At 39.2% G+C, this 21,928-nt stretch overlaps 1 protein-coding gene and 1 long non-coding RNA gene across 2 annotated transcripts in view; one reads left to right on the top strand and one right to left on the bottom strand.

The window, feature by feature from the left end:
* LOC117953542 (transmembrane protein 163-like) overlaps positions 1-15,269 on the top strand; it is a 70,980-nt gene extending 55,711 nt beyond the window's left edge. Inside the window, exons 6-8 of the mRNA XM_034886682.1 lie at positions 8,639-8,750; positions 10,736-10,877; positions 11,130-15,269. Of these exons, the coding sequence (XP_034742573.1) occupies positions 8,639-8,750; positions 10,736-10,877; positions 11,130-11,190 (315 nt within the window). The 3' untranslated portion in view covers positions 11,191-15,269. The remainder of the gene's footprint in view (positions 1-8,638; positions 8,751-10,735; positions 10,878-11,129) is intronic.
* On the bottom strand, positions 2,158-21,157 carry LOC117953543. The gene is made up of 3 exons (XR_004658637.1): positions 21,146-21,157; positions 16,016-16,027; positions 2,158-2,233 (listed from the first exon to the last, which is right to left on the bottom strand). It is a non-coding gene; the product is annotated as an uncharacterized LOC117953543 (long non-coding RNA).
* Between the last annotated feature and the right edge of the window lie 771 nt (positions 21,158-21,928).

The raw sequence follows: 21,928 nt of genomic DNA, 5'->3' as shown, positions 1-21,928 counted from the left end.
TGCATGTAGTTTGCGTTCTCTTCAATATATTTCTGACCATGACTCTTAAAAAATATCCACAGAAAGTAAATTTAAGCTCTATTTACTCCAAAAGCAAAGACAATTTTAGCCTTACATCATTTGTGCAAATCTTTCCGCTGTGCCATTAATCACTCCAAAAGTCCAATGTGCCAACTGTGAATGCGGCTGTAGGCAATGAGACGAGGTTCTTGGGATTGGAAGAGTTTTGTTTCCCGTTTGTAGGCTTTTTGCAACCCTAAGAAGTATTGACCAATCATGTTTGAGCGGGCTTTGGTGACATGCAGGTACACAGTCTGTGTGGAGAGGAAAAGAGACAGAATGCATTGGTCAAAATGCAATCTCTGAACCCATCACCATCTTGCAATGACAATTTAGTCTTTATAAGCTTTTTCAAAATGAAATGAATGTAGACGTTGTCTTTCCAACTCCATTCTCACGTCCCAAGTGGCTAATCAGACTGTAAACAGTTACTAGCGCACAGACGAGCACCTTGATATCCCTTTGCTACACCTAAAAGCCAGAAATACTGGCCATCACCCTAAGAGGCAGATCGGTTATAACCTAGCTGGTAATGGATGCACCAGTCGTTGTACAGTCGTTTTTCCTCTTGTCACTGGCAATTTTGTGGATGTAATGAGATTTAAAAGGAAATATAAATATGAAGAGTCCTCATGTGAGAATGTATAAATAACTGTACCAGACAAACCAAGTGTGTGTTTTTTTTTAATCATTTTCAAGCACATGTTAGATGGTGTGAAATAAAATGACTCATTGAGGTTTGCTTTGACCACAAATAACACTCCAAGAGACCAAAGCTAGCAGAGAAGCAGGCTGAGGGCTGCAGCTATTCTGCAGACTGTTAGATGCTCCAGTTCCTTTATGTTAATAGAACTGGGGATGTTAGGTCTCAGGGGAGCTTCCTGACACCGGCAGGAGCCTATTACGACTGTCTGTCTTTTTGACATTCTATCCCTTTACCTCACTTTCTTTGTACTGCATCTTCTATTTCAATCTGGGTCCGAACACTCTCTGTCTCCACCGGCATCTGATTGATTATCCGTTTGTTTGAGAGCAATCTGTCTTTTTATGCAAAATACTCTTACAGGCTACTTGGCAATATGTCGTAGATGCAGGAGTGTAGTACATCTCATTCTGTCTCATTTATCCAGGTTCTGTCTACTTTCCCATTCATTATTTTTTGACACTCTATCTGTCCCCTCCCTCCATATCCCATCTCCTTCGTGTCCCGCATCCCCAACTTTACATCCAGACTCTTTCTGTAACCTCTCTGGTTCTACCCTAGTCTGTCACCCTCCATTACTATGTCTGTCTTCACTGCTTTAGGGGTTTCAGACTGTTCATTCATAGCCCCACTTTCTTTGGGCTTTTGGTTGAAACAGGCTGTTTAATAGAAGTTTTCCACAAACAAAAGTCAGTGGTAATTTATCAAACTAACTGTGATCTATTTATGTGCTCTGTTTGTACATGTCTGCAGGACAGCGTGCATGACAAAGAGACAAATAGTTAAAGGAGAAATCCGGCCAATTTTTTTGTTAATCTTTATTACTATAAATACTTTCGTACTTTCGATTGAAAAACCCAGACCTGAATCGGTGCAGGCAACACTGAGAAGCTGCAACTACGTGTACAAACTTCCACTGAGCTAAAACGGCAGTTAACGGGGCAAGTTTTAGAGTGTGTTTGTGCCTCTTAAGTGCAATTAGCTGCACCAAAGGCTAGCTGTTTCCTCGCGCTGTCTGCTGGGAATTTAGTTGTAGCAGGAAAACGAAGCTAACAGTGTGCAGATTGTGTGTGTGTGTGTGTGTGTGTGTGCGTGTGTGTATGTGTGCGTGCGTGTGGGGAAGAGCGGACTCAGTTATTCATGGAGTTCTTCACAAAGGAAGAAGCTTGGAGTAACGTAACTAGGAGAATATAGCTGACATACAACACACAGAAGAGCAATTTGAGTTTGATGGTCATCCTTATTTTTTCGGACTTGAGAATACAGACAAAGAACTCTAGAAAAGTTGGAAAGAAGCACACAGAGAGGTGCAGCAGGCAGATGAAGCCGCTGGTCCAAGGGTGAGTTACCGCTGGCAGTAACGCTATACCTGTGCAAGCCACATGAATATTTAGTCCGTTTCCATGTAGTTACATAGTTACTGATATGGTCATAACCACTACGGTGCTCAGTTACCTATTTTTGTTGAGGCTATAATAGGGGGACCACACGGCCCAGGTTTCCGGGGACAGTCCGCGATTTTGGCGACCTGTCCCCGGCTCGATCTGTCCCCGGCTCGATCTGTCCCCGGAAATGTCCCCGGTTTTCACTGACTGACAGACCCGAAAAATTAAAGAAAGAAAATACTGACAAAACGTAGACAATGGTCGCACACCCTACACACGCAGGCTCATGGCAGCCAGAGCCAGCGGTGCCCAGAGATGTTTTAGAAAGCCATATTTTACGATGCTAAAATCACTGATTATTTACTTGGAGTCATGGTGGGTTTAGCAAATGCAATTTCGCAGACTTTTATTTTTTTTAAAGAATCTTTATCTTTAACAGAAAGGTCGACCTCCTTAGAAATCCTTTCCATAATGTTGTCAGACCCTTAGAATATTAATCTGAGCCTGTTAGCAGCAAAACAAGCACTTTTATGAACGTAAATACAAGCTAGACAATTATCCTATTAACTCACATTGTAGCTTGTTTCTGCCGACTGGAGACATCTCGTTTAATAGTGCATCAATGTCAAAGGAAAACCTGTCCTCAATAGTTTTTATTGTATCTGATTCTCTATGAGCTGTTGCAGAAACAAGCCTTGAGCAATAAAGCAAAAGCTGTCAGTAGTTCAGTACTTTACAACATCATGAAATATTAGGACTTTCTGTCTTGAAATATTAGGACTTTCTGTCTTAAAATATTAGGACTTTCTATCTTAAAAATATTAGGACTTTTGGTCTTGAAGTATTAGGATTTTTTATCTTGAAATATTAGGACTTTCTATCTTGAAACATTCCCCTCTGAGGCGTAGTGGAGTGAAGTAAGAAGTAGCAGCAGTGGTGAGTCTAGTGTCCCCGTTTTAAGTTTACAAAAGTAAAAACATTACTTGTTTGGGAGGTTAATAAGCTTCTGAGCTGAAAATGTCCCCGGATTTTGTCTGAGAAATCTGGTCAACTTAGGCCATAACCCCCCTCCACCCAGTGCTTGGGGGATTGTTGTAAGCTGAGGGCGGCGAGGATGGCGGGGATGAAGTGTGCCTGCCTGGCTAAGGAATCTACCACACAGATCAACACTGCTAAGCTTCCTACTCACCAAAAACGGATTCATCACACACAAAATGGATGACCTACAAATTCACAGGGAACTGCTGCATTGTGATTTTCACAAAAGCCCGGCTGAACACACTTATCAATAGCAGCTAGCAGCTAACAGCTAGCTAGTTCCAGCAGCTGACCAAGCAAGCAAGCTAACCACCAGCAATAACAAGATAGCTTAGGTTAATTAAAACAATGTCTGACTTAAAAACGCATCTTGATGTTACATAAGGACCCTGTTCATGTTTTACAGACATATTAATTGCATTGTGTGTCTGTTACGAGGCACAAAGGCTCTAAAACTTGCCCCGTAAACTGCTGTTTTAGCTCAGTGGAAGCTTGTACACAAAGCTGTAGCTGCTCCGTGTTGCCTGCGCTGATTCAGGACGGGCTTTTTCAATCGCAAGTACTCGCATATTATACCGATCAAAATTAACATAAAAATTGGCCGGTATGTTCCTTTTTTAATGAGAAAAACGGCAATGTTCAGAAAGGAAAGGGGAATCTGCAGGCTGAATATGTTTCTCGGTTGATAGTGCTATTGACTTAACTTCTCTGGTTTCTTATTCTAAGTGATTTTAATGTTCACCTTTTTTAAATATAACAGCCAGAAGATAAAAGCAGAAAGAAAGTGGTTCTACTGTAACGTTACCCTGAATTATTGGGCTGTAAAATCCCATTGAGCGCACAGAGAGCGGAGAAAATCAGGAATCCTGATTCGCATCACGTCCCGGCTCGCTGCTCTCATGGCAGGCTGTCTGTGTCTAGTGCCTGATTAAACGGAGAGAGCTTGCTGAGATTGGTTCTCTCTGACTCTGTGCTAGATGCAGAGAGGACAACACACACTGAAGCAACAAAAACATCCAGTACGTGTAATGACACACACACGTCTAACAATCAAAATATGGAATTTGCCTAAAGAACTAAAAGGGGTCCTTTTTTTTACCCCTTAAATTTAACATCCACCAGACGTGTTCATTTCAGGTTACGTTACAGGTTTGGTGGCTTGACAGATTCTGAAACATCCTGAAATTTGGGAATTGTCGTTTGTTTATTATAATTCAAAGACTGCTACTTTGCCCATTTTTGTGGGTCTGACGTGTATGTCACATTTCAGCTCAGGATGTGAGGGGGCGTGGCCAGTGGCTAGAGGCAAAAGTCAATGTGTGCTTCTTTTACCGATATATTTAACAATATCTTTTGCTTTCTAATCCACACAACATAAAACTTGGCACTGCACTTACTCTTTTTTTCTGAAGTTTTCCGATGTTCCAATTGTTGGGTGTTTAAGGGATGGACAGGAGGGAGAGTTCAGAGCACTTATGGATAACTTTGTGGAGTGGTCTGGTAAGAACCACCTGCTGCTGAACGTGGATAAGACCACAGAGACGATGATTGACTTCAGGATAAAAGGAAACGGCTTTGCAGCCCCTTTGAATTCTGGGTGGAGATGGTTGAGGAGTACAGATACCTGGGTGTTAACATCAACAACAGGCTGAACTGGAAGATCAACAGCACTGCTGTTTACAAGAAGGGGACGAGCAGACTCAATTTTCTGAGGAAGCTGAGATCATTCAACGTGTGCAGCAGAATGTGGGGAGATGTCTTACCAGTCTGTTGTTACCACCTGAATGTTGGAGATGTTCTACCAGTCTGTTGTTACCACCTGAATGTTGGAGATGTTCTAACAGTTGGTTGTGGCCAGCGCTCTGTTCTCCTCCCCCGTCTGTTGGGGCAGCAGCATCAGAGCCAGCAACACAAACAGACTGAACAAACTGATCAGGAAGGTTGGCTCCTTTATTGGCTGAAGATAGGAGACATTTTAAGCTGGGGTGGAGAGGAGGTCTCTGAACAAAGTGGTATCTATCATGGATAACCCTGACCGCCCTCTCCACCCCACATTGGTCCAACAGAGGAGCAGCTTCTCTAAGAGGCTCCGACTGCTTTGATGTTGCACGGAACGCTACAGGAAGTCATTCCTGCCACAGGCAATACAACTTTTTAAAACCTCATCCCTGGGTGTCAGATAAGTCTCTAAGACTTTACAATACTGCACTTAGTGCAACCTGCACAAGTGTTTTATTTACATTACAGCATACTATTTAAGCAGTTGCACATTTTTGTATACCCATTCTGTATATATTCAAATAGTTTTTGTTATTGTAAATTTTATTCCTATTATTTCATGTACATTTCATGTAGATTGTATGTATATTGTATCCTAGTATTTCATTTATATTTATATTGTGTGCTGTGTGACTGATTTTGCTGCTTTAACACTAATTTCCCTTTTTTGGGATCAATACAAATATATCATCTATCTACCATCTTTCATCTATCATCTATCTGTCTCCGTAGAAAGACTGTCAAGTTTGAAATCCTTTGGACTTACGGTTCAAGAGATATGCTCATAACACAAACACACACTACACTGACAGACAGACCTTCCTGAAATTTACAGAAAGTTCAGTGTATTTACTGTAATACTTTTATTTTAGTGTGAAATGTATCTTTATAATGGCCTCAAACTTCCATGGCATGTATTTTCTGTTAACATGCCATTCATCACATCGTATGTGAAAGTTATCATTGTGCAATTTTAGAACGGTCTGTAATGTCATGGCAGCTGTAGAGCTAATGTTATGATGATGCCAAACAATAAATCTCCTCAGTTTCTGTTTTGCTGCGCACTGGAGAGTAAACAGTTGAATACATATTATGTAGTGCCATTTAAACTTCTCATAGTAGGAAACGCTGTTTCTAATAACATTACACCCAGTCAGCTGTGACAGTGTGTCAGCAGCATTAACAAACAAGGACCCTAAAACTAAAGCAGATAAATGGAACTCAGCAATTGTTAGCATTGGTGTTATTTTTTTCTGTCTTTGCTGTCTTTTGTGGAAAAGAGCTATTCCACTCTTAAATACCATGTTTACCCACACTCAATCACTTGCTGGTCAAAATATGCTGGAATAACTAGAGGTCACCATATTTCACAAACCATTAATATTGATCAGGTGTAACAAAAAGTTGTCAAGCACAGTCGTTACAAAGACTCTAATCAAGCAAATTAAGTGAAAGCACCTGTGTGGGTGGACCATGAGTGTGTTGATTATTGAATAAATACATAATATAAGGTCTGATGTTAGTAATTAATGTCTACAACTTCACTATTCTGTCCATAAGATGGACGCACTCAAGAAGAATACTGGCAAATTAACCCTTGTGGTTTCTTTCCGTCAAACATTATCGCTTTTCCCCACATTTTTTTCACTTTTTCAATGTTGTGGGTGTTTTTGTTGTTTTTTCCAAAGTTTTTTGATGTTTTTAATGTTTGCATTTCCGACGCTTATTTAGGCAGTCCAATTTTTGTGACAAAAAAACAAATAACTGAAAACAGGGCCAATTTGACCAAAACGACAACATGAGGGTTAAGATAAAAATGGCACTTGTGTAAAAACTTTGTTCAGATAAGGACAAAAAAAAAATGTTATGCTTTTCTGATTTATTTCATGTGCATGTAAATCCAAAAGATGTATAGTTGGAGTGGAACTTCCTGGTAGATGATAGATTGCACCCGATACACATGTAAACGCCTACATTTGGGCTTCCCTTCCCGTCCGTCAGTGCAGCTGAAAGAGAATAGCGTCACTTTTTACTGTGAAAAATCACCAATAAAGGCTTCCTTACCAAAACTACACAGCTAGAAATTGGTCCAAAAGAATGTCTGAAATGAACATCGGCAACCAAGATTACATGTTTCTCAGCCAAATCAACAACATGGCTAAATCAAACTAACCATTTCAAACATGTTCCAACATGAATTTGATCTGAAATTGGTTAGAAATTAACGTTAACAACCAAGAGTGTATGGGAAACAAACAACACAGCAACGTCTATTGGCTAGTGTTAAAGCCTAAGTGTTGACAACTGCGCAGTATGCTCATGTTGATATTGACACATGTATCGGATGCGATCTAGCATCTACCAAATTTCTTGGCAATGAATGATGGATGAATTCTATTTAGCTGGATTACTTTCTGGGTCCTGGTATTGTGCATGCTGACTCATTGTCACACTGTCATGGCTTACTGTGACACTTGACTGGAACGGCTGCATGTAAATGGGACTATAGTGTAATACTCACTTTAATTAGCCATGTAAACAGCTGTTGTGGAAGTTTCTTGTACAGCGAGAGAGGAATTAGTTGGAAGTGAGACTTTGAAACAAAATAAGGACAGGCTGCTTTAGTCTTCGGTGAAGTTTTTTCTGCAGAGAAAAATCCAATTTCAAGAAAGGTTTTCACAATGCACATATCAGCTACAGAGTGTCAAGCGTCTCGCAAAATACAACTACAGTTTCTTGCCTTATAACCTGTTTCCCCAGAGAAAAGAATACCTTATTTGGAAAACAGTCTAATCTTAGAATAACAATTAATCTTCCAAGGCAGACAAGTGGGAGCTGTTACGTCTTTCTGAATCTGCCCTTTGTGTGTCAAAGTTCTCTACTGGTCGTTACCTGGAAAAGAACAACTTGTGTCTTTAGACTTGGGACCTGCTATGATAAACATAGCTCTGGACAACTGTTTCTGTTACACTTTGTGGCATTTGTCCTTGGAGGAAAAATGCAAAGACAAACAGTCATCTTCTCCCCCAGGGAGGACACATAGAGAGATTCAAAAGTCATACACCCTGAAAGACATATGTGAATAATCAACAATACATGCATATTATAGAAGAATTTATGAAATCATTGCTTAAATGTAATTTTCCCATTAGACATTTAAGTCAGAATATAGTTTTTTTTGGAATAAGGACAAAAACCGGAATATTTTGTGCATGTAAACGTAGTCAGTGTTATTAGTAACACTTGTGCTTTTTTGAATATCTGGTATAAATAGCCTTAAAAAAATCTGGTGAACAAAGATGAAGTCTGAAACAAACAATAGATTTGGATTCTTCTCTTACGTGTCTCTTATTGGTCTTAGTTTCTCTCTTTCTTATTTTTCTCTCCTCCTCGTCTCTCTGGTCCCTGTTGGCCATATTAAATCTGATAGAGATGCTCTTTGGGACGAGTGCTAGTTTTTGCTGAGTCTGTTTGAGACTTAAAAACACCAGACCTTCATATCACTGGAAGGCGCCATCTAAATGACCTTCGGTTTATGCACCAAGTCGTGTGTGTGTATTAATGTTTGAGCTTAGAAAAGCTTTGTGGATCTTTCTGTCTGACTGATTATGTTCATGTTCTTCTTTAGTGTTTGTTTTATAGATACTATGTGCATATCTTCTCTCCCCTGTAGGATGACTTTCTCTTCAGTGTGTCTATAGTGAGCGGGCTCACATGTGCTGTGCTGGCTGTGGCCAAGTTCATGCTGGGAAGAGTGCTGACTAGCCGGGCACTTATCACTGACGGTAGGACACGAACGCACGCACTCACGCACGCACTCATGCACGCAGGCAGGCGAATAGCACACCAGTTTCTGAGGTCTTAACGAAGCTTAGGATGCTTACCGAATAGCAAGAGGATATACTATGCCCAGGAAAGTTATCTCCCCCCCCCCATCACTCATTAGTCATTTCTTCAGCCTTATAGTGTCAATGTCTGTGTCTCTCCTGCTTATGACAGCAAACCAGAGCAGTTACAATACTGACTTTTGTGAAATAGCCAATTTTTGCATGCTATGTAAAGCAAGATTTACAGTTGAATAAAATAATATGCACAGTATGTAGGGAAATCCAAGTGGCAGATTGTGTAGAAGTAGATAAGTATTATCAGCAAAAGTATCAAAAGAAAAAATAATTTGTTATGCAGGAAAATGGCCCTTGTCAGTTATATTATTAGAAATGTTTTTATTGGTTTATTATTACTCTTGCATTTACTTGTCGAAGCCATTTCAGAGCCAATTTTATATTGTATATGCTGTTGCCTAGTTTAATTTACTGTATAATAATGCATCACATTTTACATGCTCATTATAGGCCTTCAAAAGCTACTGTCAAATAAATGTGATGGAGGTAAAAGTACAATATTTCCCACTGAAATCTGCCTAGTGTTTTAAAGTAGCATAACTTTGAAATACTCTTATCAGAGTTCCAAGCCTTAAAACCAGAGCCACCAAACTGAGTGTGTGTTTCTATGTTTGTATGTGAGAGAAGATTGCTCTCACAGCTGGATTGGAAGAACTGAAAAGGTTATGACCCACAGGCTGCTCATAGGCACATGCAGCATCACATGCGGCATGTGAACAAAAGCACAGTGTGCGCACGCACGCACACAAAAAACCCAGCACTGCTATCCCCAGGTCTCAGAACACACAGGGTATCAATCCAATAAACCTGAGGTTGCTGTTTTCAGAGACTGGGTTTATTTCCCACAAGACCATACACTAACTGCAGGCGAGACAATAACCCACTGTGCTGGCTTTCACACAAAGAGAAATGTAATTATAAAAAAAAAACATTGGTAGCTATACAAGGTAACTCAAATACAGTAGATTTATTAAACAATGATGTAGCAGTTCAATCCATTCATATTTGAGCGTTTCCAAAAACATCCCACATCCCATTTGCTTTTTGGACAAAAGTTGAGAGGATACCATTGTAATGTCTGTATGGTAAACATGAACTATTACAGCCAGCAGGCAGTAAGCTTAACAAGCTAGCCTGGTTCTGTCCGCAGGTCAATATATCCATCCATCGGTTCCTCTAAAGCTGGATGCCTGGCAACCGTTATGCTGATGAATGACCTCCAGGAAGTCAATGTGCTTGGACAAGAAATATTACGGGGCGCAACATTTTTTTTTCTTCCCAGGAGGGCAAAGGCATAATCTGCCCTCCTCTGCCTCTGATTGGCTAACCTAACCTTAAATAATTAATCACTAACCTAAATCACTAACTAATCAGTAACCAACAAAGGCAACGAGTACTAGGCAATCACAGGAAAAGAAAATTGCCGTTTGGACCATAACCCCTCTGTAAATACCATATCTTGTCATTTTTTTTACACGTTTGTACAGTTTAAACAATTGCCATGTAACATGCTAATGAGAAGATTCTTGAAGGCATCCAGGCTAGCTGTTTGTCTTCTGCCCAGTCTTTATGCTATGAGCTAAGCTAACTGGCGGCTGGCTATAACTTCAGTTACTGTACAGACACAAGATCTGAATCTCAGCACGAAAGCGAATAGGTGAATCAAACACAATATCCTACAAGCCTTTAACACCAAAATAGATTGCCCCTTGATTAACCACTATTGATAATAACTGCAATAATAACTGCGTAAATCCTTTTGATGGGTCATTATCAGGTTTAGTAATGAGTATTTAAGTTTGGGCAAGGGAAACTAACACGTACTCATCCAATACTATACAAACAGACTTGTTGTTTTTGATTTATAGGGTTCAACTCTATGGTCGGTTCAATTATGGGATTTTCCATTTTGATCAGCGCGGAAGTCTTCAAGCACCATACTGATGTCTGGTTTTTGGATGGCACCATGGGGGTTGTTATTGGACTCATCATTTTGGCATATGGCATCAAGTAAGATTAACATTTCTTAATCAAGAACATTTCTTGGGCCTACTGATTTGTATATGTCATTAGGTTCTTTAATCTATGAGGTCAGTCCATATTCTATAAATGCCACATTCAAATGTCAACTTGACAGCTCTGTACTGGCTACACTGACTTCTGAGTGCCTCCAAAACAGGCCGAGACACCTTGCAGAAGTAATTTCTGCAATTTGGATTTCCTCATACATTCCAATGAGTTTGCTTGTTTCTGTGTCTGCAGACTCCTGAAGGACATGGTGCCCCGTGTGAGACAGACGAGGAACTACGAACGCTTTGAGTGAGAGTATGTGTTAGCCAGACGAGCAGGTTCAAACAAACACACACACACGCACACACATACACACATACACACACTGCTGGCTGCCTCTTACCCTTCATCCTCTTTTCTCTCTTTCCTACACACTTTAATACACCTTCAGCATATAGACTACACATTCCCATACTCATAAACATATACACACATGCTGTATAAACTGTACATAGTACATTCATACATTCCAACAGAAACAAATGCACATGCATGCATACACAAATGCAGCAACTGAGAGACTTGAAGGAAAAAGGACGAGATTGAAGACCACATCCTGAAGAGAAAACACTTAAGTAGAGTTCTTCTGTTCAGTCCTTCTATACTTTTTGTCCATTAAAACCACCATCTCAAAAATGAAGAGATTAGAATTAGAATAAAAAATGCCCAAGAGCTGAGACTCCTGTCTACCAGCAGGAGCTTTGGATTTGTTCGACCAGGGGATCCAGCAGTCACTTTTTAGATAATGGCATTCACTAATTATAACACAAGAGACAACGTTGTATTGATTTGTCCTTGTCAGTTCAGCTCTTGGCATGGTAGGCCCAATGGGGATCAAAATTCAAAAAATTCCAAATAGGGTAGATTTTACTGTAATGAGGCCTACACAAAACACACAGTACATTTCCCCATAGTGTATTTGAGAAAACATAGAATGAGCTTTTTAGGATTTTTTTTTGTCTCCCTATTGTATCTTAAGTACAAACTGAGCAACAGCTGAGGGCTGCTCACTATGATTTAAGGTTGTTTTGTTTTTCTATTTATTGTTAAGTACAGGTGTACCTTTCCTAAATCCATTCCTGTCAAAACCTCACCAGCCTCCCCTCTTTAAAGCAGCCACTATAATGTGTTGCTGAGAGATGGAGAGCACATGGAAAACAGGGAAAAAAAGGACTTAGACAATGCAAATGAGCAGTTCTGAGTCAGCAAACACTGCTTTGTCCAAAAGGTGAAAAGCACCAGAGAGCTTATCTTTAAACTCTACTGCTAAAAGGTAAAAGCAGTAAAAGAGCACAAGAAACACTGAGGACAAACATTTGTCGTATGATGGCTATAAACCTAAAGTGCACATGTAATTTACATACATTACATAGCCTACTGTACTGTATGTAATGTATCCAATCACAAATTGGAAAACGTTCCTTCATGCACTGGTTTTTGTTGCTGACAGTTTAGCACAGTGCCCGTTTTAACACAAGGGGTGATTAAAAACTAAGAAACGATTTGACTGGCGGACTTTTCATTGCCATGTATTGTACATATCTTTTGGTTGATTTCCTAAAACCAAATACCAGAGTGAGTTAATTAATGAACTCCATACAGCATCTTTTTGTTATTTTACTAGAGACTTACTTTGACAAAGTTTTACCAGGCAATAGCTAGTATCTGATGAATAGCAAAATACATTTTAAAAGGGTAAAACGTATACACATCTTAATGTTTATCTTGTGTTTTTCTTGTCACACCTTGTCACGCTTATAATTAATAGATGTGAAAGCATTAAACTCTGCAGGATCGTCTCTGGCATTTGCTGTAACATTATTATTTATCATGTCATTCTCATGTAATGTTAAAGTCAATCTAGCTGAGATATTTATTACTTTCAATGACATTATGTGTATCCATGTTTTCTTTTTCTCTTCCTTGTTTTGACTGCAAAGTTCATGCAAAAAGTTGGATAAGACAAAGTCTCAAACCTAAGATGAAACAAAGCACAATCACAAAGATGAAGTAGCCTGTGTGACTATCATTTTCTTGGCATATATCATTTGCAGAGACCGTGCTTTCTACTTGTGTCGTATTCCTGCTTATACCTCATTTGTTCTGCATGGTACCATATTTATCATCCGTTGTTATGTGCAATGAACAGAATGTAAATGCCAACCACAAAGTCTGTAAATATGTTTATTACACTGTCCGGGTGTATCAGTAACAAAATGTCACAAATATAGTCGTAGTACTTCATGGCCAACATAAAAGGCTTTTTGGAGTATAGTTTAAGTACAGGAGGATCAATGTTACATATTGTTGCACATGTTTACTCTATAGTGCTTATGCTGTAAATGTGGTTTAACATATTACTGTAGATTATTGGTGAAATTAAATAAGTCTTTCTGTACATTTTTGCACTAAGTGAAATCTCAGACTGGATGTAGGTGGGATCTTAAAGCACTGTCCGAGGCTTCTTTATCACTTATTAGTAGCTGTCAAAAGAAGAACTGATTCCAAATCAAAACATTATTTTACATGTTAAATTGGATAGCTACTACTTACCTGCCGGCACCAATCAGTATTATTTTTTAATGAATTTTAGTGGGTGTCATAAACTCCGCTATAAAATCAATCAAATTTTTTGGGGGAGAAACTGAAGAAAAAAAAATTACTTTTGTCAGGAAGCAACGGAAACCCCACAAAACAAGCAATTTGATTTAGGAAAGGAGTTCAATATATGGATTGATTTTGTACAACTGTATTAAGATCAATCACATTTGGAAAAAAAATTATATGAATAATTCCTAGATCTTGTGTAATGCACAAACACACACTGACATTAAATGAGCTCTTGACCAAATATACATATTCATTATTTAAAGTGATGTGAACTGTGTACATTGTGTATGACTTTGCAGCCTGGTTTCTTCCTGTAAATGTGGATCCAGAGTGCTTGTGTGCCCCCTCGTGGAGGAGGCCATATGACAAAAGCTGTGATTAGTATTCACCGCACTGGATCCTAGGGGGAGAGTCTAAATTTATCCAAGTCTGAACACAGCTACAAAGCCTTGGGCAGTGATTCGGAAGGCACCTACATGCACTCTGCACTGTAATTATCATCTCTCTGTTGACATACTGGACAAGATGCAACTCTCTTGGTATATAGTCTTTAGTTTTTGTGAGAGTTCTTTGTGTAAACAACAAGGTTTAGCTCTGACTGAAGGTGTGAATCAACTCTCACCACTTCAACTCACCAACAGCACAGTGATTTGTAATGTTCCCCCCTCTGATGCATAGGAGACAATCTTTACACATTTTTACTAGCAAAGCACAGTGTTTACATGCTGATAACCACCACATGAGGCACAGAACAAAGTCATAATAACTATTTAAACGGTCTGCTTTACTTGCTGTATTGCTGATATTGTCAACTATATTGTGTTCATATGACTTTTTTGATCTTGGCAACAAAATCCTTTCTACCTCTCTTCTTTGCACTTTGTTTTATTTCCGTGTCGCTTTCTCTTGTGCACATTCACGCTACATAGAATTTAGGCCGGGTGCTCCGATTGTGGACTGGGACCCGTTACACTTCTTAATAATGGATGATCATTGAAGCAGTTGCACTTACTGTAAATCAGGGGTCAGTGCAGCAGCTGAACACCAAAACAATATGTTAAATATAACTGTAAGTCCGTCCATCTATAATGCCTTTTTTTTAGGGCCCAATGACATGTCTGAACACACACATTAAAAGGCCGCTAGAGGTTCATTAGGCTTTGACCTCTGAACATGTATTTTTAACAGACACAGAACCTCTATTCATTTGACAAGTTATATGATATATTTGAATTCATTTCACTGCTATTGAAATAGCTCAGAAATGTATCCCATTCTGCAGCTTGATGAACTGTGCCAAATCATTGAAAACATCTGTCCTGTCTTCTGATGTGTGTATCATTCAATTAAGCTTGTAGATATGAATTGATGTATTATTACAGCCCCAGAAGATGCACCAACCTGCTAATTTGACCTAGTTTTACAAAATAATGATAGCAATACTAACCACTTCTGTTTCAACAAGCTTCGCATGGGCGTATAAAAACTCTTCCAGCTTCAACGGTTACAAGTGCAATGCAGCCACACACATACAACAAATAAGTGAATTTCCAATGAATATGATGGATCTGTAACCAAATTATTATTTGTCTGTTTGTACAGTAATGACATCAGTGGTATTACAGATGATGTAAACACCATTTATTTATGTAAAATAACTATGAGGTATATCTTTGTCAAAGAGCAAAGTTTTATTGATTAATAAAGTTTTATCCTGCTTAATGTTGAGACATGTTTGATTTATTTATTAACTTTCATGGAAAGCATACATAGAATGAGGGCGCAATATCAGTGTGCCCTGTAGCAGTCACTAGATGAGTGGGTACTAGGTCAACAGGCACCAAATGCCCATGAGCACCAATCCCATACATCATAAGTATTAAGTCAGTTTATTAGAATAATATAAATAACTGGTCTATTTATATCCACGACCTTCCAATACCGGGATTGCGCCGGTGCCACAGGAAATTCCGTTGGATGTTGCTCTTTTCACCCGGATGTCCGTTTCCTTCTGCTTTCTTTGTGTTGTAATTTTAAACTTTGGTGCATTCGTTTGGACTATGGTTACCTGGTCCTCAGATCTCTGCAGGGTAAATCCAGACAGCTAGCTAGACTATCTGTCCAATCTGAGTTTTCTGTTGCACGACTAAAACAACCTTTGAACGTACGCGTTCCACCAAAACAAGTTCCTTCTCGAGGCTTAGCGCCGCACAAAATGATTGGGATTGGTTTAAAGAAATGCCAATAAACAAGAGCATGTTTTTCTCTCATGCCAGAATGCTATGTGGACTAGCCAGATCCTCCTCTGCAGCGCTGTGGAGAAAGTTTGCCAAATTTTTTTTTTTTTCAAAAATAATTTGTCCAATCATTTAATTTCTGTAAAGCTAGACAAGCAGCTGCTGTCTATAAAAAGTAAAGTTACAAAAAAGTTGGAGGATGAAGAAATAAAAAAACAAAACAAAACAAACAAAAGAAATGCACTCTACAGGTTTTAAAAAAGGTTCAAGCAGTACGCATCATTACTTTTAGTCATGTAGATATCTTTCAATTTCTGATTTCTACTGTAAATAAAGTGCTCTTTATGCACTAATTGTTTATCCAGTTCATCCAGCAGGTGGTGATATAGGCTCAAAACTGAATATTATTTATTGCATAATTCAGAGTTGTTGAAGCGTGTAATTTTATTGTGAAGGACGGAAGTATGATCCCAGAATGTTTGACTGCATTGATGCGAATACCTCACATTAATACGCCCATTGTTTACAGTAAGGAGATAGCTGTGTCCGATTATGGGGTAAGGGTAAGGGTAGCGCACGGCTAAATCAGCAGTTTTAGCTTACTTTAGCCAACTGTTATGAAGTAAAAGCTTAACCTCAAATTGTCCTTTTTTTTTCGAAATAAATTTGGTTTTACTTTAAAAGCAAAAAAGCAGCTTGTCACTGCCACATTTTCCTCTGTCTTAGATTATGGTGACATGGTGTATTGGACCGCCTCAGCACAATGTCTGCATAAGATTGACACTGTGTACCATGCGTCTCCGAGATTTATTAGAAATTGTAAAGATCTAACCCATCATTGTGGATTGTATTCCAGCGTGGGATGGCCATCGCTGTCAAAGAGGAGATCAGGGCATTGGCATATTTTTATCTATAAGGCCATGCTAGGTGTGTTGCCATCCTACATCAGGAGTTTAATCACATGGAGAAGTGTTGGTTCGCATTCATTGCCATCAGATGATCACTTGCTGCTCTTTGTTCCATTTGCCCGTACAAATCTGTGAAAAAGGTCTTTCGTCTACTCCGCTCCTTCTTCATAGAACTCTTTACAAAAAGACTTGAAATTATCTGAACTTATTTCCTTTAATGCTTTTAAATCCAGATTGAGAGAACCTGAAATGACCTGTTTACATTGTGGATGTTTTCAATTGTTGTATAACTTTAATAAATGTAATTGATTGTGTTTTTGCCTGCCTCTTGGCCAGGACTCCCTTGAAAAAGACGTTTTTAACCTCAACGGGACTTTCCTGGTCAAATAAAAGTAAAAAAAAACTAATTTATCAAAACAATATACCGTTAGAAAAGTACGAACTTACACTTTAGTTTAACACCATTAAATTAACTGAAACAACAACAAAATTCGCATTTGAACAGATATTTTGATAGAACGTTAGCCAGAAAGTGTCCGAACGTGGACACAGATCCGAACCACTGTATGCACTTGTTGTAATCTACCAACAATACCGTAGTGGGCTAACTATATTTAAAATAAATACCTGGTGTGTTTACAGGGTTCAAACTGACACAGTGGTGGTGCAGGATCATTTCTGACCCAAATTGCTCTGTCGCCCTTCTGGCTGTTGTATATGGGGATATTTTTGCAAATATTTCTTAAAACAAGAATGAACAATAATACTTATCAAACATATGCAATTACAAATAAAGGCCTAGCTATAATAAAATCCGGTTGCGGTTCAGGTAAATAAAGGCCTCCGATTTTATTTGGGGAATTACGGTAAGTGAACATCTGACTATTTCTAATTTGAAGTTATTGGCTAGAATGTTTCAATAAAACTATACTGTGTACACCATTGTTATATACATTTTTGCTTGTGGGAATTTTGTCTTGTATGGTGAAAAAATATCAATATATAATATATATTATTTACTACATGTTAAAGGTTCCATGGCATGGAATTTTAACTTTATGAGTTGTTTGAGCCTTAATATTATTTAGCCTGAACATTAATGAGTTCCCCCAGCCTGCTTATGGCTCCCCAGTGTCTAGAAATGGCGATAGGTGTAAACCGAGCCCTGGGTGTCCTGCTCTGCCTTTGAGAAAATGAAAGCTCAGATGGACCGATCTGGAGTCTTGCCCTTTATGACCTCATAAGAGGCAAGACTCCAGATCAGTTACCTCCCTTTTCTCGGCTTTGCCCGCCCAGGGAATTTGGCCCACCCATGAGAGAGAGACATCATGGCTTTCAAACGAGCAAAGTGGCAGTTGGTCAAGGCCACACCCCCAACCTCTACCTTGCCCCCCTTCTCTCCTACTCAAAAGCTACAGACACAGAAATGGCACATACTAAAGAAAGCTCATTGTGGGACTGGCTCTAGCGGCTGTAATTCTGCATCAAGGCTGAATTTTTGGAAAGAAACTTCAGATATGGTATTAGGGGACCACTAAGGTCTATGTAAAAGCATCCAAAGAGCACCATGTCATAGGATCTTTATTGTTTGTACTATGTGAATATTCTAAAAGGGTTAGTAAACTGGGTGGATTTAGGTTTATACTTTCAGTTTGGTTGAACCCCTTCTAATTGTTATGACTGCATAGTGCATAGAGTATTTCTTTGATGATTTGCTGTTTAGTTTTAGAATGCACAAAAAGCTGACCTGAGTACAGAGCAGATATACTGATATTATCCTTGAAAAATTCAGACGAAGAAACAGTCCACTCTCCAAACACACAGACTGTAGAATTACCTTCATACAATTTTTTTAACTAAAATAGTTCTACTCAGAACTATGTGCATGATGTTGCTTAACTGCATTTCTTTTGATAGGTGGGAGTGTTTCCCCTCGCTGAATACAGCACATTTCAAATCACGTTTTATACACAGAAAAAGACAAAAGTAAATTAGGATTTATGTGTATGCAAAGTAACGTGATGAAAGATTGCCGGCGCTTTCAATATGTGGAAAAGATGCTGGTTTACAGATCCGCCACGCCTTCTGGCCTCAATCTGAAATGTGTATTGTATCCGAAACTACAATAATAGATATATTATAGACAAACTTTAGTTCTGTATTCATCATGTTGAGTGTAGTTCCACTGTGCTGTGGGATACACACTATTTGGAGGCTCATAGTCTGATTAAGGATAGCAGTGAGAGCTCTCCACATCTGTGGAGTTGTGCATATCTACCATCCATACATAGGGGTCTCTTATGGCCTCGGCATAAGTACGTTGGGATGTCACCTGCAACACCAACAGTGAAATTTAACCACACAGTGTGCTTGCTATTAATTTATATCTTCAAAAAACAAGTATAATTTCTAATTGGTGGAGACAGTAGCTTGATTTCCATGTTGGGTTTCATTTCTTGATTCTTCTTTATTTGATTGAATATAATAGAGACTGTTCTAGGATCTACACATGTAAAAGCGTTTTGTTTGTCAGATCATGGTGAGGGCCTCTCACCTCTATCTGATGTTAGGCTTTACATCGAAGAACTCTGTGTTCAGGCTACTTTGCGGTGGGTGTAACCTGGGGTTCAGAAAAGCACAGCCATTGGCTAAGGCCTCCAATGGGGCGGGGCCTTCACATGGGAAAGACAATCCGACAAAAACCTTTAACAGACAAAGGATAAAAAAACAAAAAACAGGTGAAGATGTATGGTAACCACATGCACTGCTTTACTGTCACCACATGGTGGCAGCCAACTCCAGGACACAATCAATTCCGTTCCTAATGTAACAGCATGCACAGGGAGTGTTTTCATTACAAACTCATGCTTTGTGGACCCACTCTAAGAACAAGTTTGTGAGTTTGACTTATTTTCAATTCAAGACCAGATCTTCAGATTTCAAGTATCAGTAGTTGCAAATATTAACATAGTTAACATTAATGAACATAGTTAACATTAATGTTCCTGTTTAAGTAAAATATGGACACTAAAAACAGAAGTGTGATGTTGCTTACATAGTGTTTAAAGCATATATAGAAAGTGCGCTATTGTCAAACTGTCTGTCCCTCGGGCCCATTATAATAGTTTTAAAAAGATTTGAGAGAAAAGATTTTTCCTAATTTTATGGGAATTGCTCATACATTTTCAGAGTTCTCTTCATTTTACATGGGGTCTCAGAGACCGCAGTTGAAGGTTAGATGCAACAGATTTTCATTCTGCACAATCTGTATTTGTGATTTATGTTTACAAGCCTTTCAGAGAGAGAGAGAGAGAATCAAGCCTTGAAATTCAAACCACAGGAGCCATTGAGCCTTCCATTCACAGTAATTTTTAGACCGCACTACCCTCGTTGAGTAATCCTATTTGTTTATTTTGTTTGCCAGTATTTGTCATCCGTGCAACAGCTACTCTTCCTGTGCTTATCAGGCAAAAGTGATTCCTACACACATACAGGTATGTTTTTATAGAGCTGCACAATTAATCAAATTTTAATCACAATTTTGGCTTCTCATGATCAAATTTGCGTAATCGAGCGATTTTCTTAAATGCGTCATTCCGTTCATAGAATAGAAGTTGTTTTGCAAAGCCCATCTACCGCTCTGCAAACCACTGTCTGATCATGTGCCAGTCAGAGTTGTTTCCTGCACCACGCAGCTTAGTTCCTAGATGTAGACAGTCCCAGAGGACAGAGTAACGGGAGGAAAATTCCACAACAGATAGCAGTCGGTTATAGGTTGGTCTCAAGGTTTACCAGTTTACCAGTAAACGCAACATTTTGTCCCGTCTGTGTTGTTTTTTAGACAACAGAAGTTGTCGGTGCTAGTTAGTGTCTGCTAGTTAACAGGGCTCTAGGGCGCCAATTAGTGTTTGTCAGCTCACAGGGCTCTAAGGTGCGACTAAAAATGTTTCCTCTAGGTTGCATCCGCTGCCTCTCCACAAACAAAGCAATGTTGTTTTTATCGATATGATTTAATTTGCGTTACATGACCCAACAGAGACAGAGCGGCGTCAGCGCCTGTGTTCCACCGAAACACCAATCCACGCTTCTGAGATTTGTCCACAGTTTTAATTATTATTAACACAGCTGTATATTGTTAAGCATGAGACGAAAACCTGTATTTGTACCAGTATTTCTGCTGGTAACTCTGCTATCGCGGCTGCAACAGCAAAAAACACAGAGGAAGTTACTGAATACAACTAACTTCAGTTCAGAGAGTAACAGCGCGTGAGACGGAGCCTGCTGGATCCATTCACAATGACTCAGCCGTCAATGTCAATGTCAATGTCAATTTTATTTCTATAGCACATTTAAAAACAACAGCAGTTGACCAAAGTTCTGAACAGGGTCAATGTCAAATACATAAATAACAAGAGTAAAAAACACTCCAGCCAAAACACATCATGGGGGAAACAAACAACAACACTTTAAAACTTCATAATCCAGGTTAACGAGGGTTAAAAGCTGCAGTAAACAGGTGCGTCTTAAGCAGTGATTTAAACGTTTGTATAGGCTGTGCAGCTTTAATATGCCTGGGGAGGTTGTTCCATAAGGTGGGGGCACCCACTGCAAAGGTTCTATTGCCCTTATTTTTTAACCTTGATCTAGGGACGTCCAATAGAAGCTGATTTGACGACCTCAGCGTTCTGATTGGAGAATGGTGTCATAAAAGATCAGCCAGGTAAGATGGCGCTAAACCATTTAAGGCCTTAAAAACAAGCAATAAAATCTTAAAATCTATCCTGTAACGGACAGGTAGCCAGTGGAGGGAGGCCAGTACTGGCGTTATGTGTTCATGTTTTTTTGTTTTAGTTAAAAGGCGAGCAGCTGCGTTTTGGACTAGCTGGAGCCGATTTAAAGATTTCTGGTGCAGACCCATATATAGAGAATTACAATAATCAGTAGCAAGACAAATGAAACCAATCGGTGCTGTCTACACCATGTTATCCTCCTGCTAGAGTTAACACCCAATAGGCTTCAACAGGGCAAGTTTTAAACATGTTTATAGCCTCTAAACATGTTCAAAATGTCATTTCCAGTTCCTGGCCATGTGCAGTGATTCCTTCTGAGTGAATACAGTGAATCTGACTGCTGTAGATGTGGCAGAAAGGCATACAAGTTATATTAATTCATACCTCTGTTTATTTCCTGTTTTCAAGTGAATTCCACACTATTGATTGTCCCAACTTTCATGCAT

This window comes from Etheostoma cragini, chromosome 11 (assembly GCF_013103735.1).
Source record: "Etheostoma cragini isolate CJK2018 chromosome 11, CSU_Ecrag_1.0, whole genome shotgun sequence".
In the NCBI taxonomy this organism is placed as follows: Eukaryota; Metazoa; Chordata; class Actinopteri; order Perciformes; family Percidae; genus Etheostoma; species Etheostoma cragini.
The sequence above is the reverse complement of the archived record's forward strand: the minus strand, read 5'-3'. Positions and strand labels throughout refer to the sequence as shown.